Source organism: Callorhinus ursinus, unplaced genomic scaffold (genome assembly GCF_003265705.2).
Source record: "Callorhinus ursinus isolate GAN/ISIS: 27379988/994484 unplaced genomic scaffold, GSC_fseal_2.0 scaffold3, whole genome shotgun sequence".
NCBI lineage: Eukaryota > Metazoa > Chordata > Mammalia > Carnivora > Otariidae > Callorhinus > Callorhinus ursinus.
In genome coordinates, this window is record NW_027397065.1 from 85,761,659 (window position 1) to 85,783,951 (window position 22,293).

General features: G+C 42.3%; 1 protein-coding gene across 1 annotated transcript; it reads left to right on the top strand.

The window, feature by feature from the left end:
* The first annotated feature begins 16,821 nt into the window (after positions 1-16,821).
* On the top strand, positions 16,822-17,711 carry TAS2R1 (taste 2 receptor member 1). Its single transcript, XM_025866686.1, is given in 2 exon segments — positions 16,822-17,446; positions 17,449-17,711. Coding segments are annotated over 2 exon segments (888 nt in total).
* The last annotated feature ends 4,582 nt before the right edge of the window (positions 17,712-22,293 follow it).

Genomic DNA, 22,293 nt, shown 5'->3' on the forward strand with positions numbered 1-22,293 from the left:
CTTTGTATAAGCCTTTTTGTGGACATATGCTTTATTTCTCTTGGATAAGTAGATAGGAATGAAATCGTTGGATCATCGACTATGTGTATGTTTAACTTTACAATAAGCTGGCAAACTCGTTCATAGGAACCATATCATTTCACTCCCACCAGCCAAATATGAGGGTTCTAGTTGCTCTGCATTTCTACCAACACTTGTTTCATCTTTATTAATTTCTACATAAATTCTGAGATAGGAGGAATCTAACTTCATCTTTCCCTGGGTAGTTAGCCACTTAACATTATTCATCAGATGGTCCATAATCTCTCCATTTCTTTAAAGACCAGAATGATTTTATGACCCTTTTTTTCTTTTTATGGACTATCCATTTATTCCCCTGGTTTTCCTGAGGGCAGCATCCCTTGGTTGGAGTCATTATTGCTTCATAATCTATTTCAATATCAGATAGTGGAAGTCATTCCTCTTTACTTTTTTTGCTGTTGTTGTTCCAAAAGGTACCCAGCTATTCTTATACATTTAATCTTCTTGAAATTCAGGATTGTTTTATTAACAATGTGATTTTTATAAGTCAAGGAATAATGGAGGGACAGAGAATAAAACTGAGACTGTTCCATTCTTCTGCACATTTTCGCCCAAGAAAATAACAACCCAAAGTCTTATTTTTTAAAAGGCATTAGGTATTATTCTTACACAACAAATGCAAGAGGGTTTTTTTATTTTTTAATTCCATACCTAGCTGAAGTTCAGGAGTCCTTTTAATTACTTCTTCAGGCATGGAAATTCTTATGGAAAGTAAATGTTCTCAACTTCCTACGATCTATTTTTGGAGGGGAATTTACATTTCTTGTTAATCTGCTCCAGATATGGTTACAATGCTCTCAAGGCTTGCCACTAAAGTGACCTAGCTGAGTTGTCAGACTCAGACCAAAGTTTGATGTCCTGAAGTTACCCACTAATGGAGAAGTTTGTTACCAGAAGATCATTTACTAACCACAAAGCCAACTGCAACCTTACCTTCATGCTCAGAAATCACTATATAACCACGAGCTGGGTTTTAGGAGAGAAAATGATTGTGGCTTCTATCAAGGAAAGAACAGTGGACTTTGAATAGTTGGGAATTATTCTGCCTTTGGGACTAATTTTCAGAGCTATTGATTAAAATTTAAGACAGTAATTGATGCAATCTCATTTGGTTTCTTTTCTTGACTTGTGCTGGGGGTTAAGATCCTGGGAAATTCAAAGAGGAAACAGTGGGGCTGAGACTCTGGAGAAATTGGAACACTCGTGCCACATTGGTGGGAATGTAAAATGGTGCAGCTGTTATGAAAAACAATATGGCCATTCCACAAACAATTAAAAATGGAACAGTCATATGATCCAGCAATTCTGCTTTTGGATATATACCTAAAAGAACTGAAAGTAGACTCTCCAAGAGCTTTCTGTACACCCATGTTCACAGCAGCATTACTCACAGTGGCCAAAAGGTGGAAGTGGCCCAAGTGTCCACGGACAGATAAATATATAAACAAAATGTGCTCTCCACATACAATGAAATATTATTCAGCCTCAAAAAGGAAGAAAATTCTGACACATGTCATGATAGGGATGAACCTGGAAGACATGCCAAGTGAAAAACTCGAAAGGCCTGACATCCAAGGGAAGCCATCTTAGATCTCTTCCTAAGTTAACATGACTGTTTAGAAACTTTATGCAAACCAAAAGCCTGATTTATGGCTAGCCATGCATGCGTTGTACACCTGCTTTGTGAAGGACTAGCCTAAAGGGATCCATCTTGTCCTTGAGATATCGATCAATGCTCCTTCTCCTTTACGACTCCTTTACGATAAAACTTGTGATTCCTGCTTATACGTTAATCTGTAATCTTTTGAGCATTTACAAGAGGTAAAAGGTATATAACTCTGTAAAAACTGTTCATTCTCTAGAGCACCTTCTTCCCTGGGAAGAGCATGTTTCCCAGGCAACTGTCCTAACTTGGGCTCGAATAAAACCCTCTTTCATACTTTTAGAGATTCCAAAAGGTTTGTTCCTTTTACATGAACACCGGTCACAAAGGCTAAATACGGTTTGATTCTACTCATCCACGGTACTTGGAATGGTCAAATCCACAGAGACAGAAACTAGAATGATGGTTGCCAGAGACAAGGGTGGTGGGGATGGGGAGCTATTGTCTAATGGGGGCAGAGTTTCAGTTTTGCAAGATGAAAAAAGTTCTGGAGGTGAATGATTGCACTATAGTGTGAATTACTTACCCCCGCTGAACTGTACACTTAAAAGTGGCTAAAATGGAAACTTTTATGTTATTTACAGTTTAGCACAATTACAATTCGTTTTTAAAAAGTAGATGAAACAAAAAAGATCCTAGGAATTTCAGATTCTGAGAACCCATGAAGGGTCATTATGCTCGTCGAGGTACATTGACGGAAACAAGCAATCCCAAAATGTAGGTGACTTAGTGCAATACAAGTTTATTTCGCACTCATATTTCAGCCCATTGTGAGTTCGGTGAGGGCAGGTGGGCGGTGTATTTGCTTCATACAATTATTCAGGTAACCACACCCTGTCGTCCTGTGGCCCCAGCCTCCTCTAGCTCCTTGGAGTGCTCTTCACTGGGGAGAAGAGGAGGAGGGTGCAGATAGTGCTTGGGTAGTTTTTAATGGGCCAGGCCTCAGAGTGGCACACATCAGTCCCAGCTACTTTCTGCTGGGGGGAACTCTGTCCCAGTGACACACATAATGCAAGGGACACTGGGAAATGTAGTTCAGCTGTGTGTCTATGAGGAAGAAGGGCCTTAGATATTTCTGAGAACTACAGGTCTCTGTTCCAGCTGAGTCCCACTAGAACAGCATATTTGATAAATGTCTTGTGAGAATAAGATCTGCAATATTCTTAGTCAGAATCCTGTAGGAAAGGTATTTCTTATAGGAAGCAAAGAGATACTATGTCTATATGATTGGTCCCAAGTGCTTAGCATGATAATATATAGTCATGTGAATATACATATAATTACTTCAATTAATCCACATTTTGATCTGAAGATCCATAGCTTTGACAACAGACCTCTAAATCTTCTTCTGACATTCAGGCGAAGAGTGACTCTTATGGTGAGAGTCATTACTAAGATCAAGTTCAAAAATGGGATGGTTTGGAAAACTGATTGGCACCACTGCTCAGATGGGAATATAGAAACCCAGCCACTACGGGCTGTTTGTGAGGTTCTAGATGACTTCTGTCATCTAGATGCTCTAGTACTGAAGTGAGTGGGAGTGGGTGGAGGGGTTTGGGTAGGCTACTGAGTCCCAGTAACAGCTTCAGTGAGTCATAAGTTTGCTTCTGGCCTCTGGAATGTTCTTCATCCTCAAACCTTCACCTGGGCTACCTCAGAAAAACCTGGAGGGGCATACCTCATTTTATTGCCCTTCACAGATACCGCGTTTTGTACAAATTGAAGGTTCGTCATACCCTGCATCCCGCAAGTCTACCAACAGCGTTTGCTCACTTCACGTCTGCGTGTAACATCTTAATGTTTCTTACAATATTTCTAAGGTTTTCATCATTATTGTATTTGTTATGGCGATCTTCGATCCGTGACTAGGAGTCGCTGAAAGCTCAAATATGGTTAGCGTTTTTTAGCAATAAAGTATTTTTTGGTGAAGGTAGGTACCTTGTCTTTTCTAGACATGATGCCTTTGCATATCTAACAGACTACAGTACTGGATCTACATGGAGCTGGGGCTGCACTCACTCAAATGGAGTGAGCTACAAGTATTGACATTATACGTATATTCATAAAACTTTGGGTTTGGTTATCATCTTTAAAAAATGAGGCCTTTAGGGGCACCTGGGTGGCTCAGTCAGTTAAGTGTCTGACTCTTGATTTTGGCTCAGGTCATGATCTCCAGGGTCATGAGATCAAGCCCTGCATTGGGCTCAATGCTGGACATGGAGCCTGCTTAAGATTCCCTCTCCCTCTCCCTCTCTCCTCCTCCCCTCTCTCTCTCCTCTAAAATAATAATAATAATAATAATAAAATGAGGGCTTTAAAATTTGTTACAGATTTCTCTATTAAATGTGCCTACATTAACTTGAAAAATCTTCATGATATGTGAATCACTTCCTAATTTATCTTGTTTGTCAGATCAGAATTTAGCATATTGGGTGATTTTTAAGTAACACACATGCTATTGAATTATTTCACATTTTTCTGCTGGAAATTCTTTCATTGCTGATTTCTGGTTTGGCTGTCCTCCCCCAACCCAAGCTTCCCATACCAGCACCTATTTGAATAAACAGAAGTCTCTGCCCAGATTCATCTTAATGAAATTCAGTCACTACATTGAGGATCAATTCAGTGATGCATTTATGAAACTGGAACATTGTCCCTCCCTCAGGCCGCCCGGTTGACCATCTTGAGAACACCAGTCTGATAGGGTCTGATGATGGATTTTGTTTAGCTTTTCTGTTTGGGATTTCTCCGCACCATAGCCCGACACAACCTTTGACGCTTTTCATACTCTAAGTCCGTCAGAAGCACACAGAAGTCTTGATATTTTCTAAGTGTTCAAAACAATAGCCATTATAGGAATTGTTTCCAAGCCAATCTGCAAGCTGCACTCTCTACTGGACCTTTCCACAATGTCACTGATGAACAGATGTATTTTTATTTTAGTCACTTAATTATGCAATCATTCAACAAAATTATTAAGCATCTACATGTACCAAGCACCATCTAGATCCTAGGGATACATTGATGGACAAAAATTGTCTCTGTCCTAATGGAATTTTAGATGCTAGGAAGAGGAACAGATAAAAAAAATTAATATGTTCAGTAGTGATGAAGTGTTAGCAAAAAAAAAAAAAGGGGGGGGAGAGAGAGAGAGAGAGAGATGAAGCAGGGGAAGGAGGTGGAGAGTGATGCTGGTATGGGTGGAGGAATCGGGTAAGGCCTGAGGTGACACTTGATCTGAATTAGGACAGGGCACGGATCTCGTGGCTATGGAAGAGTGCTCCAAGCATGCTAGACCTCAGGATCCACAGAGGGTAACCTGGGCACATCACAGGGTCCACCCTGGTATTTGCACTGGACCCAGCGAAACCCAATGTGAAACCACAGGCATAAAGTCACGTACTCACCAGTGTAACAGTTCAGGAGCTCCACAGAGGATCTAGACAATGCAGTAGAAATGCCAGTGTGCAGGGGCACCTGGGTGGCTCAGTTGGTTAAGCGTCTGCCTTGGGCTCAGGTCATGATCCCAGGGTCCCAGGATCGAGTTCCGCATTGGGCTCCCTGCTCAGCAGGGAGCCTACTTTTCCCTCTGCCTGCCCCTCCCCCTGCTTGTGCTGTCTCTCCCTATCAAATAAATAAATAAAATCTTTAAAATAAATTTAAAAAAAAGAAATGCCAGTGTGGATTCATTCACCCTACATGGCCAGTAGTGCAGGAGAAAGACATCACACACACATGTGCAATTTTTATTTTGCTTTCTTTCATACCATTTTTTTGCTCAGTGTTTTCCAGGGTGAACGTGGATGCTGAATTAGCAAAAACCCAACTTCTTTAATTTGGAAAAAAAGTTTTCTTTGGTGAAGGCAGCCATAAACGAGTTTAGCATGTATATAATAAGATTATAATTCTTAACCTGTGTTAGAGCAGATTTTCTTTCTATTATCTAACTTAGAAAATGCAAATTTTCCTATAGCTACACACTTTATTTGTATATCTTGGGTAAGAATTGGCTGTCTCTAAAACTTGTTCTTGAAAATCACTAAATGTCTTTTATTCTTCTATTACTAATTTTATTTTTCATATAAAAATTTCCAGGACCAATTGCAGACTGTATAACTATTTCCATTTAGGTTGTAAACTGCTTATAAATTAAGTTTGCTTTTTAATTGCATATTTATGTGTGGGCCTTTATACCTGGTTCAAAATTCACATTTGGTAAGTATTCTCAGTTTTAGATAAGAAATAAATGCCTACTATTTTAAAAATGCAGCCTTTTTCCCCCAAATGAGGGATGTTAGCTCTTCTATTGGTCATGAATCTAGCTTTAATAAAATTTTCTTTTGCTCGGAGGTATTGACAAGAGTGGATGCAGTTTCCATATTTTGACCTCTTAAGTAACAAACGCAAAACAAATGTAAATGTGGCTCCACTTTTAATACACTTTTGCATCGGGCAGAACGACTTGCTGGAACATGCATGTGCATAACCGTGTTTCATTAAAAATCATATTTGAGATCGTGCTTGCCCTAGGACATGTTACTGCTGACTTCTGACTGAATTATAGGAAACTGAGAAAATAGAAACTGATAAAGTTACATTCCAGAGAGATGATAGAGAAGCCATTACCTAGAAGATAAGACGTAGCTAGAGTCTCCTTGAGACTGAGGTCATAAAACTTGAGTCCGCAAATCTCTGCACAGATCCTTTGCAAATACTTCCGACTCCTGCTATTATATTCTCCATATAATATTTGCCATATTGGGGCAAAAAAACAGTGGCAGATAACTTGTTTCAAATGCAATTGTGAATGGTTCTTGAGTAGATAAATGAACTTTCTTAACATCCTGCTGCTTCCGCACTTCGCTAATGGTGCGTATGAATGAACGTGTAGCGTAGTGGGTGCCCCGTAGGTATGTTGTTCAGTGGACAAATAAACGAGGGCAATACCAAAGGTCTGGGGGTGCCAAGATACTTGATACATCTGCGAAATGAAGTGGTGGGACTCGAAGACTGCTTTGCATTGTAAAAGTGCTCCTACTCTGTAGCTTCCGTCAGGTGCATTGGTGATGATGAGCCTCAGAATGAAGGGAGTGTTCCTAGCTCCTCTTGCAACAGCTGGGAATTGGGGATCTTACATCAAACACTATCAGAACACCGGGTGGAGGAGTTTTACATCACTCAGGGGTGATTGGCGGGGAGGGGGCTTTCTGGAGGAGAAAAGCTGAAGAGATCCTTCGGGGATGCCTTGGTGCGGGTGCTAATCCCTCGCTCCGCATGAGCTCGTGGGCCTTGCCGGGGCTGAACTTGGCTTGAGATCCAAAGGCGTGCCAGATGTCCTGGGGCATAAATTGTTAGTCTAGATTCTTCCTAAATGGTGATACCAGTCCCGAACAGAAAAGGGCAGGGGTGCTATAAGAAATTGAGGTTTTCATTTTGGCAGGACCCTGCTTTGCAAACAATGGGTCATTCCTTGCTGCTGACCACCACCACTCCCAATATTAGCGAGTGTGGAGCCATCGGAAACTTGGCTGAGATAAGTGCTTCTGCTTGAGGTAACCACCCCTTATCCCACAAGGCTCAGAACATTGGGAGCTTTATCTCACCTTAGAGAGGGCATGATTCTGGCCTCTTCTGTCAAACTTCAATCCAACCAAAATAATGCAAGAACAATGCAGATCAACCCTTTTGTAGATCCGACAGATTATTAGGGAGAAACAAGGCATGAAAATGGTTTTCATACATCAATTTTTAAAGTGGTTGGAAGCCAAAATGAGGCTTAAATGTCTGTACCCAGCAATCTGGGTCAACAGGAGAAATTTGGGCTGTACTAATTATCAGTACATATAATAAAGATCAAGATTTTCTTGGCTGAGTTGGACAGTTCCCTCTCCTTCCCCCGCACTCCACACTGCCATGTTGCCACTGAAATATTGACTTTCTCTGTTTTAGATCAAAGCATGATGCACTGTGAATATATCTGATAACTATTACTTTTGGGATATATTTGCTCTCATCTTGTTTTTATAGCAAAAATTGCTTATTTCATGATTATGTGAATTTTGAGGAGGAAGTAAGTTTTGTAAATCACTGTGTTAAGTCACAACCAGAAAAAAGAGAGTCCACTGAAATCAGGAAAGACCCTACTCCTGATTGCTTAATTGTTAACATTATCCAAATCTGTGCTGCAGTAGGATCTGTGATTATCTAAATTGTGCTTCATACCAGGCAGAAAGAATAGATTTTTAAAATTGGTATTATCTATTTAATTGCAACAAGACCACATTTAGATTAGTGGATAATTGAGGAAGGATAATATTTCATAAAATGAAACTTCCATATTCTCACTTAATATGTATGGAGGGAGCCTTAAGTGTACAAAGGTAAGTATTAACGATGCCAGAAAACTGGAATTTAAGGTTTCCCTTTCTACATATATTATGGTTGCAACTTAACATATGTTGGAGTAAAAAAATATATATATGTTGGACGAATTTCACTCTATACAAATACCTGTAAAGCCTTGGGTACCATTGCCAGATAGTCTTTCATTTTCTCACATTCTGAGGAAGGACTGCAGATTCCTGTGTGTGTCCTCTGCAATAAACAACAGTGGGATACAGATACACAGATGTGGGGTTTGCCCAGCTTTTCCCAAAAGCATTGTCATTAGACATGTCTTGGGAGGACCTATAAGGCACCGTTGTCCCATCAATTGACTGCATTTTATCGTGCTCCCATGGAGGCTGCACTAGCCACACCCAGGTGCAGCAAATCCAGAGTTCTTGTTCTAGAATACCCAACATTTGAATATTCCCTGGGACAAGGCACAGGGCGTTATACATCCTTTCTGAAATTCTATTCTCTCTTCTCTCATCCAATAAAGAGCCAGCACAACTAATCACTAATATCCTTTGCAGATCGGACATGATGTGGTTCGGTATTAAATTTACTGTATTGAATTTAAAAAGCCAAGTTCATGTTTTTTTTTCACACCCTCTGAATTAGTGAGATTCACTTTATTTTTTTAAAGATTTTATTTATTTATTTGACAGAGAGAGACACAGCGAGAGAGGGAACACAAGCAGGGGGAGTGGGAGAGGGAGAAGCAGGCTTCCCGCCGAGCAGGGAGCCCGATGCGGGGCTCGATCCCAGGACCCTGGGATCATGACCTGAGCCGAAGGCAGACTTTTAACGACTGAGTTACCCAGGCGTCCTGAGATTCACTTTATTTCCTGGCCACAGACCTTATTCTTCATCCTATTAATTTGTCCCACAAATGTCCACAAAAGGATATTAGTTGATGGTGGGTAAATGGAATTATATTTTCTGCTGTAGGAAAGACATTATGAAGTTTATGTAATACTCAATTTTGAATAACAACATCTTTCTAAAGATGAGAAACTTTATTCATTGTTTTCATTGCTGCTCATTCAACAATGCTTGTAGAGCATCCCCATATATATCCATACATAAATATCTGTTTCTGCATGCAGGGAATGGGGCCAATGTCCCTAAACCACATGAAGTGAGAGACCATGAAGCCTGATCCCAGCTGCTGGGGAAACAAAGCAAGGAAAAATAATGTGGGTCCTCTAGGAATTGATAAAATTAAGTCTGGAGAAAGTTGGCTCAAGGAAGAGAAAGAGAAACCAGGTGCTGGACAGCCTTTTTTCAGGAAAACCTGGGATGCTCGGTCTTAGCAAAAGAGATCTGGCTCCTAAGATGAGAGGGAGAACCATTCAAGATTGGACCAGGGCAGAAATGACACTATGGGTTTCTTTCTCCCCGCCCCCACCTCCTCCTTCTCCTCCTCCACCTTCTTCTTCTTCTTCTTTTTTTTTTTTAAAAATATTTTAGTTATTCATTTGAGAGAGAGAGAAAGAGAGAGAGCAAGAGCACACAAGCAGGAGGAGGGACAGAGGGAGAAGGAGAAGCAGACTCTCCACTGAGCAGGGAGCCCGACATGGGGCTCGATCTTAGGACTCCAGGATCATGACTTGAGCCTAAGGCAGATGCTTAACCAACTAAGCCACCCAGGTGCCCCTGACACTATGGGTTTCAAGACCACCTTCTTCATTCATGTCTCCAATCCAGCAGTTACAACCAGCATATGTGTAGATCAGCATAGGTACTGTGTGGTCCAGTAGATCCAAAGATTCATAGATCTACTGGATCACACATCCTCTGGGCAGAGGATAGCCAGTCAGCATACCAGGGGTATTCTGTGCAGTTTGGAATAAATGAAACTTCTAACGCCCATATGGTAGCCTTATGCTTTGTAAATCCTTCTTATAGCACAATAAAAATCTGAGCTGTCAGACTGAGTATGTGAGGGGAAATGAATAATTAAATGTATAAGGGAGACCCCAGAAAAGTAATCTGTAGTTTTTCTAAAAAGTTCTTCTACAAATATGTTTGAGAAAACTATGAGTTCAGTGAATGCAACAGTCAGCTCTAATTTAGAGATCACAGGTTCAGGCTCTAGGTATATTGTTAAATGCCTGGCTTTGAGCAAATCAATTCTCTGGCTCCAGTTGCTAAATGTGAAAAGTGGAAAGCACATCTCTGCCTTTCTAGATAACCTGCAGCTGTTATATTCTAATACACCCAAACTGACAAAAACCCACTTCAAGCTCACTTTAGCAAAAGCTGGGAATGTATGAGTTCATTTAAATGTCAAGGCCAACAGGAAATGAAAGCTGGCTCTGAGCCCTGGTCTCACTGTCTCTTCTCTGAGCACTGCTGCTCTCTGCACAGTGTCCATTCCGAGGCAGGTTCAGGTCTGCCTCTCATGGTGCAAGATGGCCACTAGCAGCATCCAACAAACTTCCTGTCTTGGACAGAGAGGGTCAGTTTGCCCCGCTTACTCCAGCAAAAGTTCTCAGATTACTTCTGACTTGCCAATTTGGACCTCATGCTCATCCTGAATGGATCGCCCCTGCTCGGGTGAATGGAAATGTTAGTCATCACACCTGGGTCGTGTGCTTATTCCTGGATTTAGAGATGGGGAATCCCAAATAAGACACAGAAACAAAGATGGAGGAGAGGTGGTTCCTCCAAAGAAAGTCAGGGTAAAAGCGGGGGGTAATGAATGCTGAGCAGGCAAGACACAGCAGTTGTCCAACCTTCACATTAAACCACGGATGGCAATCTTCACTATCCTTGTGAGTGTTAACACGGAAGGCCGTGGTACTGAATGGCTAAGGACACACACAGGATTTGACGTCAGATTGTGGTCCACATCTTGGAAATGCTACTTTTCACTTGCATGACTGAGGGCAATTTCCAATCCTCTGTGCACTTCAACTTCATAATCTCTAATGTGGAGATAATATCGATTTCATAGAGTTGTCAAGAGGGCAAACAGAGGCTAGGTCTGTCAATTGTTTAGGACTTTAAGTGCTAAATACATGGCTAAGGTTCTGCCCCTTCCCAAAAGCTCCTGGCCTCAGATTCTTTCACTGTGAATTCTTTCATTCCCCAAGAAACAGATCATCCCATGCTATTTAAATTGCTCCGGTGCATAGAAAAATTAGAAAAGCTGAACAATTTCTTGATAAATCCAGCATAACATGTATAATCAAATTTATCAAATAGAGCACCAGCAAAATCTACAGACCAATCTGCCTTATAAATAAAGGAATAAAATTTCTAAATGAAACAGCAAATAGAATCAGCCACATATAAAGAGATTAGGGTACCATGACTGGTAGGGTTGACTTCAGGGAAGCAAGCGTTAACTCATGGATTCTGCTTTCATCAGGTTTCCTTCCACAAAGAGATGGCATCAGATGGGACAGGCCGGGTGACATGAATGCCCAAAATATTCTGTTTCTTATTTATGGTGCTCAGACACTCCTTTTGGCAATCTCTTTCTTACATAATCTTATCCAGTCTCATGACTTTAAATACCATCTATATGCAAGCAAATTCCAAATATGCATTTTCAGACTTTGTGGTTCCCCAAATTCCGAATTTCTCACTCACTGTTTAGTAATACCTCAACCTGAAATAGGCATCTCAGACAGAACATGTCCACACCAGAGCTCTTGATTTGAACCTTCCTCCAGCCTCCTCCTTCTTGAAACATGGCGCCATCACTCCCCAGTGGATCATGCTGATGACCCAAGAGTAATTCTTATTTCCCTCTTTCCCCACCAAAGCCATCTGAAATCTCTGTTGGTTCTACCTTCAAAATATATTACAAATCCAGACACTTCTTTCCACCCTGTACCACCAATCCAATTTAAACCAACAATATCCTTTGCCTGTCTACTGCAATAGCCTTCAGATTGGTTTTCCTGCCTCCGCTCTTGCCCTTTGCTGACCCCCAAGTCTGTCATCCAAAGTAAATGTTGTTTTTGGATTAACAACAGCCATAGTAAATGTTTTAGTCATAGATCTGATTATGACAAATCCCCCACCAACACACACACACACGCACACAAACCTTAGGATGGTTTCCTGTCACACAAAGGATGCAGTCTAGTTCTTACTGTGACCCAAAGCTCTCCATGATCTGGCCATTCCTGCCCCTCCATTCTCCTCTCCTTGGGTTCTTCACCTTGCTTATAGTGCTCCAGCAACTGCAAAGTTTGGTCCTTTGTTTTTCTGGAACGCTTCAAGCTCTTTTTTTTGACTCAAGGAGGCATTGCCATCTCTTGCCCTCTCCACTTGGAATGTTCATCCCCTGGATATCAAGACATGATTCCTTCTCATTCAGTTCGCTTTTCAATTATCACCTTTTCTTGGGAGAAATTTGCCTTCCCTGACCATGCTCTCTAAGATAGCATCCCTCTCTATGTTACCTGGAAGTATTTATTTCTCTACTTGTTTAATCCTCATCTTCCCCACCAAATTGCCAAAATGTAATTTCCAAGATGACAGAGACTACATCTGTCTCGTTCATTACTATGTCCTCCATGCTTGAATAGTGCCTAGTCCGTAATACATACAGTAAATATGTGTTGACATATGCACAAAAGGAGGAAGGGAGAAGGAGAAAGAGAGAAAGGTAGGGAGACAACAGGGGAAGAAGAAGGGAGGGAAGGATTTGAAGTTCCATAGCTCACTTTTGAGCTGAAGACAAAACCATGAGGACTAGAAATTATTTGTGGCAATCACGGGCAGCCTTTCCACATTGTCACTAACAAGGGATTCTCGTTTGTAAAGCACGTTGAGTTCTTTACGTGTAGGACTTGAATTCAATGTATTGTCACATTGCGTCCTGATTCTACCTACTGCCATGTACATAAATTTCAGCATATTGAGAAAAGTAAAGAAAAGCCTAGAAATACATTACCAGGACACACGGAGAAAGAGAAGGGACAAGTGAATGGGAGTGACCTGAATAGCAAAGACAAAAATTGTAGTCCGAGAGATCAACTGCAAATTCAAGTGGAGAGAAACAAATGAACGGATTTAAACAATGATTAGTTTGAAAGAGTCTGGAGCTTCTTAAAACCAAAAGGCTGTGAATTTGAGATGCGATAAATTCCTCATACGCTTCCCCAGGCCTGAGCTCTGTTTCAGGGAAGATTCGGCAAGGGTGTCTGCACTGGTCTGCTCAGGGTCTGTCTCTCTCTTATTGGAACGATCTTAGTAAATATACAATAATATTAATACATGCACATGCTCCTTAAAGCAGGAATTGTTTCCTTGATAACCAAGTGGGAAGAGCCACTTGGGAAAGGTATTAAAACTATCACTCACTTTCATGATGGCTCTAATCTCAAAGTAAATGTCCGGGTGGCCACTGGAAAGCAGAAAGATGATCATTGCAGCCTTCTACCTGGTGAAAAGCTCGCCACTGTCAATCTAAGTGCCTGTGAAAACCTCGCACTTGCTTTTGAGGAGCTGAATGATTTGAATATAAATAAGCAACTCTTTCCGCCTGTCAGTTACCTCAAGAATATTTAGTGTTGTCTCCTTTAATGATTGCTCATTACAGATGAGTGCGAGTGAGCGGATTTAATCAGGGTAATACGGGGTAATCATCATGTGAATTTCTCCACCTCGGCACTGGCTCCATCTGTTCCAAGCTGTTTGTCCATGTCAAACTGTCACCATTCTGAGCCGGTGACTGACAGGTGAGGTGAGGCCAGACATGTACGTTTTTCATCTCAGACCCAGAAATTCTCTGACGTGTCCTTCTCACCGAAACAAACTGCTCAAAAGACGCAAAGGGGTTCTGGATTTAGGACCTCTTTCTCTTTCGTTGGTCTGTTGGATGGCTCATTAAAATACTTTGCTCACTCAGGCTTAGCACAAGAGCCTGGCCGAGGCCGTGGGTTATCTTGATTGGGTGGTGGAATCTAGGGGGAAGGCCAGGGAACACCACCTCGCAGGGCTCACACCACCACCGACACACAGCCGCCCCCACCGCCCCCGCTGGGGGTTGAATGGGGCATCGGCTTAGCAGCCACACATGCTGCCCTCCTAGGAACAGACATCTTATTCTGCCTTCCTCCCGTGTCAGAAGGGCAACGTGGTGGCCCTTGTCAGCAGCCTTTGTGTCTACTCACTGAAGAGGTTGGTGATGGAAATTATTTAATGAAAAAAAATGTAGCTTAAGCCTCATGAATTTTTATTTTCTCCTCCCTGGGATTTCTGCATCAGAAGACCTATGTGAACGAAAGTTCTCTGTGAAGGAGTGCCTCTCCTCCCCAAGCTAGTTGTAACGAACACTATAATAGAGTATTTGAGAACCACATATCCCCTCAAGATGCTTGAATCCAAAAGACAAACAGCAGTTAATAAACACAAGTGGACAGTTATTTCCTTTAAGTCTTTGGTGTACCGTACATTATCTCTGCCCTTTTGCTGTCAATGCTGAAAGACTGGACTGAGGTTTTAGACCCAGAATCGAACTTTGTCCACTTTTCCCCTTGTGTCACCATGACTCTTCTGCGAGAGCGAAGTGCCCAGACCATGCTGAAGGGCTCAGTACGTGAATGTCGTGACAGTACTGGGGCAGCAGGGAAGAGTTAGATGGTGAGCCTAGGGCCTGATGTCTCCAGCAACAGACAGAAAACAAAAATTCCCTTTCAAGGTGACTTTGTAACATTTATTTCTCTTTTCCTTTGTTATGAAAAGGCTTATGTAACCGGCTTTGGCTCTACTTCACAGAAGCACCATATGCCAAACACTAAAGGAATGCATGGGGCCGGGGATGAGGAGGAAGCCCAGACAGGCCCTCACAGAGCTGAGCGTCCCGGGCCCCCGGGTGATGGGCACAAGCGCGGGGCTTTGATGGAGAACCAGGGAAGGAGCAGCTGCTGCTCTGAGTTCCTGGCTTCATCATTCCCTAGGTGGAGGCCCTTCTGTTTTGCTTTTCCAGCCTGCAGAATGTAAAACCCCAAAGCACTTTTTAAGTACTTTTTTCTTTCCACCCGAGGGAGAGGAACAAGATTGACCCTGATTGTCATGCTTGAATCTGGAATTTTTTTTTTTTTTTTTTTTATGGAATCCACTCACGAACTGCCTCCCTCGGTATCTCTTTCACGACGGCCCTGCTCGTCCCCTTCGTCTCATTGAAAGTGAGACAAGAACAAAGTAGAGTCCCACGCTGCACAGACATTGCATATTCGGGGAAGAATGATAAAGTAACCTAGAGACTTATTCTCACAGCTAATGTTTTCATATGGTTTCTTTTCCAGTTTTCTAATAGGAAGATTCATTCTACGTATCCTTTAAGACACCTTTGGACAAAGTAAAATGTTTCCATAAGGCCATGCCTCACTGCGGCGGCGGGCGGGGGGTGCCTGCAGGGAACAGCATGCTCAGGGGCTAAGCTGGAAAAGCTTCAGTTCCCCCTGATGTGCAATAAATTGTTCCCCACTTTGCGCTCTGGTAGTGGATTGTCCAAAAAACCTAACGTGGTTTTATGTCACACTGGACATGTGGCTGGCCCTTAGTCTCTGAGCATCTTGAGGACAAAAACCACGTTCCATTCACCTTTATCCTCCCAATAGCTGGGATAGTGGTGTTCAACCAGAGAGAGTTTTGCCACTCAGGGAGCGTTTGGCAATGTCTGGGAGCACTGTTGGTCGGCACAGCAGAAGAGTGGGGTGTGCTACCGACATTTAGTGGGCAGGGGCCAGGGGCGATGGACAGCTCACAGCACACAGGACACCCCCCTCCCACAAAGAATTATCCAACCCAAAATTTAACTTCCCCAAAAATAGTCTGTTAGACAAGTATAACAACAAAGTGAATCAGGTACTCTCTCTTTTTTTATTATTATTATTACTTTTCCCCTGGAACAGCCAGCTCATGTCATAAAAATCTCATGGTATTGAGAAAACAACAGGAAAAAGGTTTCAAAGCCTGTGTCATCCCACAGATGGTTACGGGTATGAATGGTGCTAAGTGATTCTCTCAGCAGCTTCGGCTTCCTTGAGGCTTTGGACCAATTGTATCCACATATATGCAAAGCTTAATTCCTTTGTCTCTGCCTTTTGTGACCCTCTCTGTTTATCACATATATTTTATTACATAACTGCTTTAAAACTTTTGGTGTTCTTGAATCGCTGAATTATTGCATATCGGATAACTACTACTCAGCAGCCAAATGTTGCTGACCATTCTATGCAGTCACAGCAGAAGTGATCATTTCAAAGACATGGTTTTTTAAAGAATGCCTCGCTGACATTAAGTAGAATTACACCTACAGGCAGAAGTCAGTCTCCATGGTGGGGATGAAGGATTGAGGAGCGTCCACTGATTATGTAGTGAAGGAGCCCTTCTCCCAGCCCTGAAGGTGTCTGGTGCCACCATTTGCTTGTGATGACGTTGGAAGCTAAGGAGACCTGGAAAATGCAAAAGCTGTCACCAAGAAGCAAATCATTGCTGGGGTATCTCTTTCTTATCTGACTGCCTTGGAACCAAACTGAAGAAAACGGTGACATAAACAAATGTACACCACCTTCCTGCTTCACTGCCTTTATCGTCAGAGTCATGTTCCCCAAAGGGCTTCTAGTCTAGCTGAAGAAAAATAGAAAGCTGGAATACTCCAAACTGTCCAAAATATAAATCCATCAATTTTTAAAGTAACTGATTTTTTTTTTCTTCTCAAAATGCTAGAGTTTTACCTTATTATCCATTTTCTTTTTGCAGTGTTACAATTTCTCATCGGGGTTTTAACAAACGGCATCATTGTGGTTGTGAACGGCACTGAGTTGATCAAGCAGAGAAAGATGATTCCATTGGCTCTCCTTCTTTCCTGCCTGGGGATTTCCAAGATTTGTCTGCAGTCGGTCATCTTCCCCGTTAATCTGGCTATTGTCTCCTTGATTGAAGTCCCTCTACTTGTTGAGAATTTTGTAATTTTCATGTTTGTAAAGGAATTGGGACTTTGGTTTGCCTCGTGGCTCCGTGTTTTCTACTGCGCCAGGATTGCCCCCATAGCTCACCCACTCTTCTTCTGGTTGAAGATGAGGATATTGAAGTTGGTGTCATGGCGGATCCTCGGGTCCCTGCTGTATGCTTCCATCCCTCCTATTTTCTACAACAAATATACATGGGTTCTTTCCCAGCAACTCTTGTTGGGCTTTTTCTCCCCCAACGCAACAACTCAAATCAAAGAAACATCTGCTTTACAGACTGTCTTTCTTGTGAAGTTATTATTGCCGTTATTTATCTTCCTCGCTTCTGCCCTGCTCTTGGTATTTTCCCTGGGGAGACACACCTGGCAGATGAGAAACGCGGCACCAGGGTCCCTAGCACAGGTGTCCATGTGAGATCGCTTCTGTCCGTTCTGTCCTTCCTGGTCTTTTGCCTCTCCCACTACATGACAGCTGCTTTGCTCTCTTCTCAGATTTTTAAGCTCAGGAGCCTCAAGTTCATGTTCTGTATCTGGGTGTTTGGGTCATATCCCTCTGGACACTCTACGATCTTAATTTTAGGAAATCCTAAACTGAAGCAAAATGCAAGGAAGCTCCTCCTCCATGGGAAGTGCTACCAGTGAGAGAGAACTCTGAACCATTGGAAGGACCCGCGGTTCCAGGCGTTACCACCACCCACCGCCCCTCCGTCGGTCAAACAAAGCTGTCTGCGCATAAAGAGACGAAATGTCATCTAAAGACCGCTTGTCCAACCTGAGGCATTTTTTATGGATTTCCTCCTTTTTCAAAGGGTTAAATTGATTTTCAAAGCACAACACACACGGGCGGATTCCATCAATGTCATTATTCCGGTTGTGATATTATACCATCGGCTTGCAAGACGTTTCCTCACTGGGAAAGACTGGGTACTGGGTACAGGGATCTATCTGTATTATTTCTCACAAGTGCATGTGAATCAACAATGATCTCAAAATAAAAAGTTTAAAGAAAAAGATCTTTGAAGTCATGATGCCCAAAGGATGCATGAATCCCATGGGGTCCCTGGGGGTCTGACACCTCATCTTAGATGATCTATCCTGACAGGACTGGCTGCTCCTTTCTTGTCTATTTGCAGATTATTTTTGCTGTGTTTGTTAGAGTCACAGACAATGGAACCATTCTTCCTCATCAGATCTGAGAGGAAGCTGAGGACAAGCCATCTTCCTCTGTCCGCGTAAGCTTGCTCACTGACTCCCCACAGCTGAGACGCTAGATGCCCTGTTGACATGTCCCATCAACTGCTAAAAAAAAAAAAAAAAAAAAAAAGGCAGATGGAAGAGGAATCCAGGGCTGGATTTTCCATTTCCCCTAATTGGGCGCACAGTCCAGAAAATAGCTTGCAAAGATGTTTCATTTTGCATTTGTGTGCTGGGCTTTGGGACCCTTTCAACCGATGGTAACAAACTAGAACTCCTACCACATTGCTTGTCTTCCCAACGAAGCAACATCGGTAGGTGGGTGGGCTGGGGGTGTCTCCATCTGTTTCAAATCACAGATGAATTTTCTATTTGAGTGATGATTTTAGATGCTAAGATATATACGTATTTCTAAAACAGCTTCAGAACCCTTTTGCTTCCAGTGAAGTGAAAGATGTTCCTCAGTTTGGCTAGAGCTTGCAGTTCACGTGTGATGATGGTAAGCCTGTTTAGGTTTGGGTTTGCCAATTGCCAGGGATGTAGATTCCAAGGGTGGTTTACTAGCCCAACGCACGCAGGCTTGGCTGCACCAAACTAACAAAGGTCTCTGCTTCAGAAGATGCAGGAAAGTGTTTATCTTCGTGGGTGTGGGAACTGAGATCTGAGGCTACTCTTCCTCTTTCATGCATCCTCTCCTTCATTCACCAGGGAGCAAATTAACAGCCTCCATCCTCCTTCTATCTCATTTTCCCTCATCCCGGTAGGTGGAAAGTTTTATAACTAATCGTGCACACAGGCAGCCAGCTCTGGGAACAGTGGTTGTATGCTGCAGGTGATTATTGCGCCTGCTTTGAAAAGGGACAGTGAAGAGTTACTTTTATTTTCTCAAGTTCAGATGCCGGCTCTTTGAATCATGGTGTGTATACCAGCAGGTGGATAGAGAGTGGGAGCCATTTCAGACATTCAAGAGAAACTCGTAAATATACAACTCGTGTGATTTTTTTCTCAGATATCAAATTCTCATTCCATTTCATGCAAATCCTGCTTCAATAATGTTAGTTAATGAGATGAATATTAAGCTACGACTGTTTGTATACCTAAACGTTACCAAGGAGTTCTAGAGAAGAGAAGACAGCCTAAAGAAAACTATTCTGGAAACATTTTCACAGTCTATTTTCCTTGAAATATTTCTTCCAGAAATGTTGCCTAGCTATCACATTGATGGATATTGTGTAGGACACTAATCGCTCCATTGGAGAAGCAAAACAGACTCAGCCTTTGGTCTCTCTCTAGCCGCCCTTGTCTGGATTCTTTAGCCTGGACAGATTGCTTTTGTCCTGCCCATCTGGCCTGGGGTAGCATGGAGTTAACCTCAGTAGTGACGCAGATTCTTCCTCTACCCTACCCCTGCATCTGTAGGGATGGACTGGCCATTGTGGCCCCCGGGAGCCTCGGCTGGGGGTCACATGCCCGTGGGTCAGGCCAGAGAGCTGCTAACTGCAGGGCATGGTGCTGTGCACTCTTCATCCCCTGCCTGTGGTCCCCCATTTGGAGGACATCTGGCATCCTGTTCAGTCAAGGACAAAGGAGGATGGGCCACCAGGCAGGCTCTTACTGAGAAGGGAGCCAGCATGGTACCCCATTCCATTTCAGATAGGTTTTTCGGTAAGTGGCCCCAAACCAGAATGCAAGACTTGCTGCATCATGTCCTGCTGCCCTTTCTGACATTGACTCCTTCAGCACCCATGCTACGGGGATTCTTCATGGCTTCCAGTGGCTAAACATGGTGGCCGACTGAAAAGGCTAAATCCAGATGCTTCTATTAATACATTTTTTAAAGTATAAATGCTATAGCAATTTGAATATTCAAAAAACAAACACAATAGTTTTAAAAGTCTCAAAAATTGCACATGCCTTTTAAATCCTCAATCACTCATTCAAATATAATAACTGCTTGAAGACAGAATAATCTGGACCTGGAAGTGCCGGGGGCACATTAACATTTAATATCTACCGGTCTTCAGGCTGATGACCACCCATTCCAGAAAGATCATATGGGCTGTCATATGCTGAAGTATAGTCATACTCGCCAGACAATGAATATTCCCATCCTACGCTTGGGAAATATGGTTGCCATAACTTTTGTCCACAGAGACCTACATCTCTTTGGGTAACAAGGGGGACAGGTAGTCAAAAATATCCAAGAGAGAAAGAAACCGGGCAGATCATCCAAATTGACTTTGGCAATCAACGGGCCAACAGATGTTACAAACAGATGGCACCCATACTGGAGAAAGCTCCAAACGACAGGGACAGGGAGCCCCCACATGTTTGAAAAAGTGTCTTGCTAGAGTATGAGTTTGGAAATCAGAGTAGAGATGGTGTTAACACAAACTTAGTATCAGTGGTCTATTCTTATTTAAAAAAGTATTATTTGCCACCCAATAATTGCAGACTGTCTTCTGAAACCTTAATGCCAGGGGAAAGGGTAGGTACTGGGGAAATCTGTCTCAGTGATCTGAAAATATTAAGCTCTGGGGGAGGCTCCACATAAATTCAGAGGGCTGGTGGACACCTGCTTCACTACCTTTCTATATCAAGCCAACGTCTCCCTCCCTTTCCTTGATATACTCATGTACCTGAGCTACCACTCCATACCTTCACAGGATTAAGTACTGATTGTGTTTAAGATGTGATGTGAACATTTGGCTTCATATCTGTGACATCTGGATCTACTTCATCGTTTTGGCTGGGGGTCAGGAGTTGGTGATTTTATCCTATAATCTAAAACATGTTCAAATCAATGAAGTGTGGGTTTACTTTTTTTTTTGGCATTTTATTAGTTTCTATTTTAAACAGTTCTCCATCAACCAAGATCATCAACATAACATAATATTAAACAAAATATCCACTTAAATGTCTCAAAATATGTCCGTTTTTTAAATGACGACCGAGAATTCATTTTGTGTAAACCTCAACATTCTTGAGAAAAGAAATACATTGTGACTCTCTATTTTTGAGGCTGGAATGCACATTCCTAAGTGAAATCTTCAGCTTCTTATAACTAAACTCTCTTCTCAGAGATTTGTGTGAGTAATGCGTGTAAGTACCTGCTGATGTATAGCTGGGTAGAATTTGAATTGGAGAATATCTGAGGCCCTATAGCTAAACTGGGCTCAGCACTTGGTAGGCATGCTCTGGAGGTCCTAAATTCTAGAACCACTGGGGGAAACCGGATTCTTTTGAAACTAGGCAGGTGGAAAAGGATTTGGAAAATAAATAAGTGGCTAATAGTGGGATAGGATATTACTTTACTAAATATATGGATTGCCCTCTGGCAGTAAACCCACTCATTTAGAAAGCAGATGTTGTACTTGTGATTGTAAATTAATGTTTTACTCCACTTAAAACCTAGGCAATTGGCTTCCAGAGGACATTGACATATGGCCAGGAAGCTCAGTTTCATGATAACTATTTTCCAGCACATTCGCTGCTGCTTATCTGCTCTAATGCTTGGAATTCTTGAAATAAGGACTTGTGCCTTTGATCATGGAGGCATGATGTTCTTAATGGCACTGGTTGATGATAGATCCGGAAAACAGGCTCTATGGAAGGAAAGAGGAAACCTTGAGCATAATATTTAGATTCGGAAACCTAAGTGGATTTTTATAATACCATATAAAGAGAGGTAATTCGTCCATACACAAGCCAAACCACTGCGTTTCAAGGCTGATACCCTGGTTTTCCCTGTTCTTGCTAAAACCGCACCTGCTATTTTGGTCATTTAAGCACCTTCTGTGCAATGCAGTAAGCATAGTAATGAACTGAGCCTCTCTTCCTTGATCTGTGAAATGGAGATAAAAAGGATGGATGCCACACACTTAACGAAGTTCCAGGTACATCACTGTGAGCTCTACCAATGTAACTCCCAAGTCACGGGGACTGAGGTCCGTACTTGCAACAAAGAATATCCAACAGCACTCTGGGAGGGGAGGAGAGCACCCTGGGAAAGAGCATGCTGAACAACAGA